Source organism: Perca flavescens, chromosome 17 (assembly GCF_004354835.1).
Source record: "Perca flavescens isolate YP-PL-M2 chromosome 17, PFLA_1.0, whole genome shotgun sequence".
Taxonomy (NCBI): Eukaryota; Metazoa; Chordata; class Actinopteri; order Perciformes; family Percidae; genus Perca; species Perca flavescens.
The window spans coordinates 33,564,143-33,574,142 of NC_041347.1; the positions used below are offsets into that span (position 1 = coordinate 33,564,143).

Sequence of the window (10,000 nt, forward strand, 5' to 3'; positions counted from 1 at the left end):
ACCTGGGAAGGGTTTGAAGTAGGCATCAATGAACCTCTGGTGGTCTCCATAGATGCTGCGAGCCATCCCAGGCCACGGGCCGCTGAGACACAGAGCGCCACTCACACCGTTACCGGAGAGAGGCTCCCCCTACAACAGGAAGTACAACATGAAGTACAACATGATGTACAACATGAAGTATAACAGGGCCACGTTCAGCCCCATCAAAGCGTAGCAACGAGTTTTTTTAAACTGAAATGGGGGTGCTTTGAACACCCTGCTGTAAACCAAAGTTTTAAAGACACGTCTCTGCTGATTAGCTATCACCTAGGACACGCCCACCTTCCAGAGAAACTGTCTTACCCCCCAACCCCCGGACTTCTTCTACCCACCTACTGTGCAATATTTAATAATTAAAACTATTGATAACACTGATAATTCTGTCCAATTCCATTACTGTCATTGTCCGATATCTATTACTCATTGAATATGATCACTACTATTGGTCAATATTCAAATAAAGTGCAGTTACCCACAATGCATATCACACTGTATATAAAACCATACTTATTTATTTATTTATCAGACTTGCTCCCACCAGTAAATTAAAGTGTAACATTACTGTGTGTGTTTGGGGTGGGATAAGGGGACAATAATGACTTTAGATTTTTATGACTTCATGTATCTGTATTATATTTTGTACTGTAAATACTTTGTATTTTAATGTGCCACCTACCTGCCCAGGGACTACGGGTGGAAATTAGCAATTTGCTGCAACCTGGCACAAGACATCTATTGTTTTTTGTGCACTGTCCCTGTTCAAATAAATATAATTACAATTATATATATATATATATATATATATATATATATATATATATATATATATATATATATATATATGGTGGCTCAGAACTGTGCACCTTACCCCTTTATTTGCACTACTTATTTTATTCCATGTTATATTTATTTTAGGTACATGTTGGCGCTGGAAAAGGAGTGGCTTTTAATCTCATTGTAAATGTGTATAGTGACAATGAAAGTCATTATATTGTATTCTAAAACCGCCACCGTTGCCTTCTCTCGTTTAGATATGAGGACGTATTTCCTGCCACCACTAGGGGGCGCTGATTTATGAAACGCAAATTTATGAAAACTGAAAAAAGTGACAAAAAACTTTGAAGAAAATAAAGACAATAGAACAATTGTAAGGAAGAAAGGCAAGCATAGGTCAAAAGGCACCAATATCCTCTATTTATTGTGATTACTGTAATGGCAAAATTTTATTTTAACATGATTGTTTGATATTCTATAAGATTCTCTTATAATCTTACATTTGGTGTAGACTCAGAGACCACAAAAGCTGAAATCGTAAACCTTGAGTCTAGCTGAAGTTATTTTTGTTGAGAGGACCTCAGCTCCTCATTCTGTTTACTTGTAGCAGATAAGGTGTTTAGGCTAATGTTAGGAACAGGAGCAGAAGGGAAGGTTGTAAAACATTTGACTTTTTAATGGTGTTTTTTTCAAGTTTCAGGGTGCTAAAGATATCTTGCAGAGGGGTGGCCTTTAACGGAGTTTTTACTATAAGATGTGTTGACATTTAGCTTGAGTCAGAAGACTTTTTCAGATGTGCCGTGGTACTTGTGAAACTGTTTTTCTCTACATTTGCAAATGTAAATAAATACTCCAAACTTTGGTTTAATTCTCAAATTGTCTTTAATTCGTCTCATCGTGTGTTTTTGATATGCACTCCTGCTGCTAACGAGAAAAACTTCCACTACATTACAACTGTTTAAGTCCAACTCAATTCCAAACATTTAATTTATTAATTTTGATTTAATGAACTGTAATGTGTTATTTAGGGTGTATTTTTCTTCCAAAGTGTACGTGCACCGCTGCGGAAAACATTGAAACTACTCTCATAAAACACAGTTGTAAGTGCAGAAGAGAAGCTGAATGTCTCTCTAATCTCCTCAGGGAACAAACTGCAGAAAACGAGGCCAGTGTTAATATAAGTGGTAGAAATTAAACCCTTCATCAGCTTGTGTTCGCTCGGAGAGGATTGGAGAGAAAGTGAAGTGACCTCGACCTCCTGCGAGGATGGAGAGCGAAGCACTCCATCTGAAGGGGAAGCACTGAAGGGGGCCTAATGTAATCTAATCTAATCTACGCCGATGATGAGAAACCTTGAGCGCAGGCTGGCAGATTACAGTCCTCTAACAGAGCGAGAGGGAAATGGGCGAAACTAGCGGATAATTAATGTGTGGGAAAGTCTGTTAATCAAAGCAAACAGATGCTGCTGGTTTAATAGAAAGATTAAACGAAGAAAGAGAGAGAGAGAAGCGCTACTTTAGTTTAGCAGTAAGCGGTGGCTTCTCTCCCTCTCCGTTGATCTGCGTGTTAAATCTCAGCCGTTGCTCTGGCTTTGCAATTAACGTAAAGAGTTTAAAATCACTCGTCATCGGCGCTGATTGACCCCTCTCCGCCAGAAAATAACAACCTGATCTCAGAGAATTCTGTGAAATGAACACAGCCCCTTAAGTTTAGAGGTGTTGAAATTAATCAAATAATCGATGCATTGAATCGTGGACATGGACGATGCTGCATCGATAATCGTCCGGCTCATAATTGATTATTTCTGTTTATAATGTAATGCAGGCCTAACAACATTTCTGTTTACATATTCTGGTATGTTTTGCACATTCAGGAATTGCCATGTGCTCAGTGCTGTATAGTTTTATGTATCCAAGTTATTTAGTATTAGAGCACTGCAGAATGTTTGGTTTTTGAAGCTTGAAAAGCTATGAATTAAATATCCTACATGGCTTTAATAGAAACATGGATTTGACGCATTGTGATGCATCGAGATATCGAATCGAATTGAATCGCTGACATGATAATCGTAATCGAATCGGGAGATCAGTGAAGATTCACACCTCTACTTAAGTTAAGGAGAAGGTTGTGGGTGGGTTTACGTTTCCATGACATGCGGGACAACAACGGGACACGATCCCTGGGGGAAAGTCCTGTGTTGTTTGACCCATCCTCCTAGCCTAGAAATCTAGACGCACCCTAGCGGCAGACCCAACATCTGGATGTGGGGCCGGCTGGTCAGGCTACCATCCTCCACCATCCCAACCTACCTCTCTATGCAGATTTTCGGGCTTTCATAGTATTCGCTACCATAGTCGCTCTTAATGCTACGTCCACTTCTTATTGACTTTACATTGGCGTTGTTTTCCGTGGTGGCCACACAGATTTTTCACACACTCCGTACCTCCACAACGTAATGCGCTGTTAACAGTTCGTGATCATTTCACAGACTTCTGTGAGACCAGGTTGGAAAATAAACAGTTGGACGCAAGATTGTAGATATAATAGACAGTCCCTCCAGATATACACGATTATGCCTTCGCATAATTCAACACATAATCAGCCAAAGTCCGCATATTTATGCGGGGGAGGGGCCACATTTTTTCAAATACGCCGCACTTTCGCTGCATAAATTGCCAATTTCGTGCAAAATATGCAGGGCTTGCATGAACATCATCGAAAAGCAGGGTGTTGGGGAGGAATCTCTTTTTCATCAAACCTCAGTTTTTGCAAGTTCCCGCAATTTCATCGCATAACATTGCATAAATATCTCGCACATTCCATCGCATTTTTTTTAAGAAAACGTGCCGCATAATCAAGGATTTTTGCCCACAACAATCACAAAAAACTCTGCATTTTTCTGGAAGGACTGTATAGGTCTGATAGAAAGTGAGTTAAAATCCCTTTAATCAATGCATTGTTACGTAAGGGGCTGTATGATATCGTATGAAACTAGGAGACCGAGAATAAGCTGCTGGTTGTTTCAGCGGACATTAAGTTGAAGTTTAGGCGACAAAAAGTGATCGTAATGCGCCGACGAAGGTTAAGTTTAGGCACCAAAACGACTAGTTTAGTTTAGGAAAATGTAGTTTTGGATTAAAACACTTAATCTTGGATTAAACACGCATTTCCTGGGTGAAAGTCTTGTGTTTTCTCCTTAACTTCTTCAGGACATGGACACCTGTTTCCTGGGTGAAAGTCTTGTGTTTTCTCCTTAACCTCTTTCCGGACAGGAACACCTGTTTCCTGGGTGAAAGTCTTGTGTTTTCTCCTTAACTTCTTCAGGACACGAACACCTGTTTCCTGGGTGAAAGTCTTGTGTTTTCTCCTTAACTTCTCCGGGACACGAACACCTGTTTCCTGGGTGAAAGTCTTGTGTTTTCTCCTTAACTTCTCCGGGACACGAACACCTGTTTCCTGGGTGAAAGTCTTGTGTTTTCTCCTTAACTTCTTCAGGACATGAACACCTGTTTCCTGGGTGAAAGTCTTGTGTTTTCTCCTTAACTTCTTCAAGACATGGACACCTGTTTCCTGGGTGAAAGTCTTGTGTTTTCCCCTTAACTTCTTCAGGACATGAACACCTGTTTCCTGGGTGAAAGTCTTGTGTTTTCTCCTTAACTTCTCCGGGACACAAACACCTGTTTCCTGGGTGAAAGTCTTGTGTTTTCTCCTTAACTTCTTCAGGACATGAACACCTGTTTCCTGGCGGAAAGTCTTGTGTTTTCTCCTTAACTTCTTCAGGACATGGACACCTGTTTCCTGGGTGAAAGTCTTGTGTTTTCTCCTTAACTTCTTCAGGACATGGACACCTGTTTCCTGGGTGAAAGTCTTGTGTTTTCTCCTTAACTTCTTCCAGGACATGAACACCTGTTTCCTGGGTGAAAGTGTTGTGTTTTCTCCTTAACTTCTTCAGGATATGAACACCTGTTTACTGGGTGAAAGTCTTGTGTTTTCTCCTTAACTTCTCCGGGACATGAACACCTGTTTCCTGGGTGAAAGTCTTGTGTTTTCTCCTTAACTTCTTCAGGACATGAACACCTGTTTCCTGGGTGAAAGTCTTGTGTTTTCTCCTTAACTTCTTCCAGGACATGAACACCTGTTTCCTGGGTGAAAGTCTTGTGTTTTCTCCTTAACTTCTTCCAGGACATGAACACCTGTTTCCTGGGTGAAAGTCTTGTGTTTTCTCCTTAACTTCTTCAGGATATGAACACCTGTTTCCTGGGTGAATGTCTTGTGTTTTCTCCTTAACTTCTTCGGGCCATGAACACCTGTTTCCTGGGTGAAAGTCTTTTGTTTTCTCCTTAACTTCTTCAGGGCATGAACACCTGTTTCCTGGGTGAAAGTCTTGTGTTTTCTCCATAACTTCTTCAAGTACATGAACACCTGTTTCCTGGGTGAAAGTCTTGTGTTTTCTCCTTAACTTCTTCCAGGACATGAACACCTGTTTCCTGGGTGAAAGTCTTGTGTTTTCTCCTTAACTTCTTCAGGATATGAACACCTGTTTCCTGGGTGACAGTCTTGTGTTTTCTCCTTAACTTCTTAGGGACACAAACACCTGTTTCCTGGGTGAAAGTCTTGTGTTTTCTCCTTAACTTCTTCAGGACATGAACATCTGTTTCCTGGGTGAAAGTCTTGTGTTTTCCCCTTAACTTCTTCCAGGACATGAACACCTGTTTCCTGGGTGAAAGTCTTATGTTTTCTCCTTAACTTCTTCCAGGACATGAACACCTGTTTCCTGGGTGAAAGTCTTGTGTTTTCTCCTTAACTTCTTCCAGGACATGAACACCTGTTTCCTGGGTGAAAGTCTTGTGTTTTCTCCTTAACTTCTTCCAGGACATGAACACCTGTTTCCTGGGTGAAAGTCTTGTGTTTTCTCCTTAACTTCTTCCAGGACATGAACACCTGTTTCCTGGGTGAAAGTCTTGTGTTTTCTCCTTAACTTCTTCAGGATATGAACACCTGTTTCCTGGGTGAATATCTTGTGTTTTCTCCTTAACTTCTTCGGGCCATGAACACCTGTTTCCTGGGTGAAAGTCTTGTGTTTTCTCCTTAACTTCTTCAGGGCATGAACACCTGTTTCCTGGGTGAAAGTCTTGTGTTTTCTCCATAACTTCTTCAAGGACATGAACACCTGTTTCCTGGGTGAAAGTCTTGTGTTTTCTCCTTAACTTCTTCCAGGACATGAACACCTGTTTCCTGGGTGAAAGTCTTGTGTTTTCTCCTTAACTTCTTCAGGATATGAACACCTGTTTCCTGGGTGAAAGTCTTGTGTTTTCTCCTTAACTTCTTAGGGACACAAACACCTGTTTCCTGGGTGAAAGTCTTGTGTTTTCTCCTTAACTTCTTCAGGACATGAACATCTGTTTCCTGGGTGAAAGTCTTGTGTTTTCCCTTAACTTCTTCCAGGACATGAACACCTGTTTCCTGGGTGAAAGTCTTGTGTTTTCTCCTTAACTTCTTCCAGGACATGAACACCTGTTTCCTGGGTGAAAGTCTTGTGTTTTCTCCTTAACTTCTTCCAGGACATGAACACCTGTTTCCTGGGTGAAAGTCTTGTGTTTTCTCCTTAACTTCTTCCAGGACATGAACACCTGTTTCCTGGGTGAAAGTCTTGTGTTTTCTCCTTAACTTCTTCCAGGACATGAACACCTGTTTCCTGGGTGAAAGTCTTGTGTTTTCTCCTTAACTTCTTCAGGATATGAACACCTGTTTCCTGGGTGAAAGTCTTGTGTTTTCTCCTTAACTTCTTAGGGACACAAACACCTGTTTCCTGGGTGAAAGTCTTGTGTTTTCTCCTTAACTTCTTCAGGACATGAACATCTGTTTCCTGGGTGAAAGTCTTGTGTTTTCCCCTTAACTTCTTCCAGGACATGAACACCTGTTTCCTGGGTGAAAGTCTTGTGTTTTCTCCTTAACTTCTTCCAGGACATGAACACCTGTTTCCTGGGTGAAAGTCTTGTGTTTTCTCCTTAACTTCTTCCAGGACATGAACACCTGTTTCCTGGGTGAAAGTCTTGTGTTTTCTCCTTAACTTCTTCCAGGACATGAACACCTGTTTCCTGGGTGAAAGTCTTGTGTTTTCTCCTTAACTTCTTCCAGGACATGAACACCTGTTTCCTGCTGAAAGTCTTGTGTTTTCTCCTTAACTTCTTCCAGGACATGAACACCTGTTTCCTGGGTGAAAGTCTTGTGTTTTCTCCTTAACTTCTTCAGGACATGAACACCTGTTTCCTGGGTGAAAGTCTTGTGTTTTCTCCTTAACTTCTTCGGGACATGATCACCTGTTTCCTGGGTGAAAGTCTTGTGTTTTCTCCTTAACTTCTTCAAGACACGAACACCTGTTTCCTACTGTTATATATCTAAGTCACATCTACCGTTCTATATCTATGCCTGGAGCGCTGGCCGGCAGATTACAGTCCTCTAACGGAGAAACAGGGAAACGAGAGGATAATTAATTTGGGGGAAAGTCTGTTAATCAAAGCAAACAGATGCTGCTGGTTTGGTTTAATAGAAAGATTAAACAGAGAGAGAGAGGGTGATACTCGAAGGCTCGTTTGACCTCATGGCTTCGGGTTAATGAGCCGCCGGGGCTGATGGGAGATCAGATCTAAAACTTCTCGCTCTGAAGCTTCCTCAAAGTCTTTCAGACACACAATCAACTGAACATTTACACTAATGTGTCTGAATAGTTTTTTCTGTAAAAATCACACAGTAAAACATACTGTCTGTGTGTGTGTGTCTTGCAAACGGCTTGCTACATACTGCGCCATATCTGCTATTATTGGCAGCCGCCACATATGGTGGAGACGCTGCTACTTATACCCTTAAGAACTGAGTATTGTGCTAGTTATACCCTTAAGAACTGAGTATTGTGCTAGTTATACCCTTAAGAACTGAGTATTGTGCTACTTATACCCTTAAGAACTGAGTATTGTGCTACTTATACCCTTAAGAACTGAGTATTGTGCTACTTATACCCTTAAGAACTGAGTATTGTGCTACTTATACCCTTAAGAACTGAGTATTGTGCTACTTATACCCTTAAGAACTAAGTATTGTGCTAGTTATACCCTTAACAACTGAGTATTGTGCTACTTATACCCTCGAGAAGTGAGTATTGTGCTAGTTATACCCTTAAGAACTGAGTATTGTGCTACTTATACCCTTAAGAACTGAGTATTGTGCTAGTTATACCCTTAAGAACTGAGTATTGTGCTACTTATACCCTTAAGAACTGAGTATTGTGCTACTTATACCCTTAAGAACTGAGTATTGTGCTACTTATACCCTTAAGAACTGAGTATTGTGCTACTTATACCCTTAAGAACTAAGTATTGTGCTAGTTATACCCTTAACAACTGAGTATTGTGCTACTTATACCCTCGAGAAGTGAGTATTGTATTATGAACTGAGTTTGTGCTACCCTTAAGAACTGAGTATTGTGCTACTTATACCCTTAAGAACTGAGTATTGTGCTACTTATACCCTTAAGAACTGAGTATTGTGCTACTTATACCCTTAAGAACTGAGTATTGTGCTACTTATACCCTTAAGAACTAAGTATTGTGCTAGTTATACCCTTAACAACTGAGTATTGTGCTACTTATACCCTCGAGAAGTGAGTATTGTGCTAGTTATACCCTTAAGAACTGAGTATTGTGCTACTTATACCCTTAAGAACTGAGTATTGTGCTACTTATACCCTTAAGAACTGAGTATTGTGCTACTTATACCCTTAAGAACTGAGTATTGTGCTACTTATACCCTTAAGAACTAAGTATTGTGCTAGTTATACCCTTAACAACTGAGTATTGTGCTACTTATACCCTCGAGAAGTGAGTATTGTGCTAGTTATACCCTTAAGAACTGAGTATTGTGCTACTTATACCCTTAAGAACTGAGTATTGTGCTACTTATACCCTTAAGAACTGAGTATTGTGCTACTTATACCCTTAAGAACTAAGTATTGTGCTAGTTATACCCTTAAGAACTGAGTATTGTGCTACTTATACCCTCGAGAAGTGAGTATTGTGCTAGTTATACCCTTAAGAACTGAGTATTGTGCTACTTATACCCTTAAAAACGGAGTATTGTGCTACTTATACCCTCGAGAAGTGAGTATTGTGCTAGTTATACCCTTAAGAACTGAGTAATGTGCTAGTTATACCCTTAAGAACTGAGTATTGTGCTACTTAGATCCTCGTGATGCGAGTTTTGTGCTTGTTAAGTGATATTGTGAAAATATGCAGCGTGCCACTGGTCCATGAGTTGTGTCTTGTATTGTACTGCATCTGTAATATTTGTGTCCCTGTACTATTTTTCTTTATGTGGACATAAATAAATGGTTAAAATGTGTCTGTGTGTGTGTGTGTGTGTGTGTGTGTGTGTGTGTGTGTGTGTGCAAAACAGAAGCAAAACAACCTCAACAGACAGAAACAACCAGATGTAAACTCAGTGAACTCCACACAAAGAGACACAAAACGACCACAGAGACACAGCATGGAGTTAATGTTGTAACCATGGAGACGTTAACGTTTGGGTCACCTGGTCTCCCAGGAGTTGGGGCTGGATGCCGAAGAACGGCCTCATGGCCATCGCCGGGACAATGGCGGCTCCTTCCTCTGCAGGACGGGGGGCGATGCAGACTCCACCCGTCTCTGCCGGGACACAAACACACATACACACATACACACAGACACACAGACACACACACACACACACACACACACACTACTTTATATCAGAGGAGAGGAAACACTGGACGCCACCGTACACACACACACACACACACACACACACACACACACACACACACACACACACTACTTTATATCAGAGGAGAGGAAACACTGGACGCCACCACACACACACACACACACACACACACACACACACACACACACACACACACACACACACACACACACACACACACACACACACACACACACACACACACACACACACACACACACACACACACACACACACACACACACACACACACACACACACACACACACACACACACACACACACACACACACACACACACACACACACACAGACACAGAGACAGACACACACACACACACACACACACACACACACACACACACACACACACACACACACACACACACACACA

At 41.2% G+C, this 10,000-nt stretch overlaps 1 protein-coding gene across 1 annotated transcript in view; it reads right to left on the reverse strand.

Moving 5' to 3' along the window:
• The window catches only part of acss1 (acyl-CoA synthetase short chain family member 1), a 47,881-nt gene that overhangs the window by 8,211 nt on the left and 29,670 nt on the right, over window positions 1-10,000 (reverse strand). The window contains exons 9-10 of the mRNA XM_028603701.1: window positions 9,397-9,509; window positions 3-129 (exon numbers count right to left, since the gene is read on the reverse strand). Coding sequence (XP_028459502.1) covers window positions 3-129; window positions 9,397-9,509 — 240 coding nt within the window. The remainder of the gene's footprint in view (window positions 1-2; window positions 130-9,396; window positions 9,510-10,000) is intronic.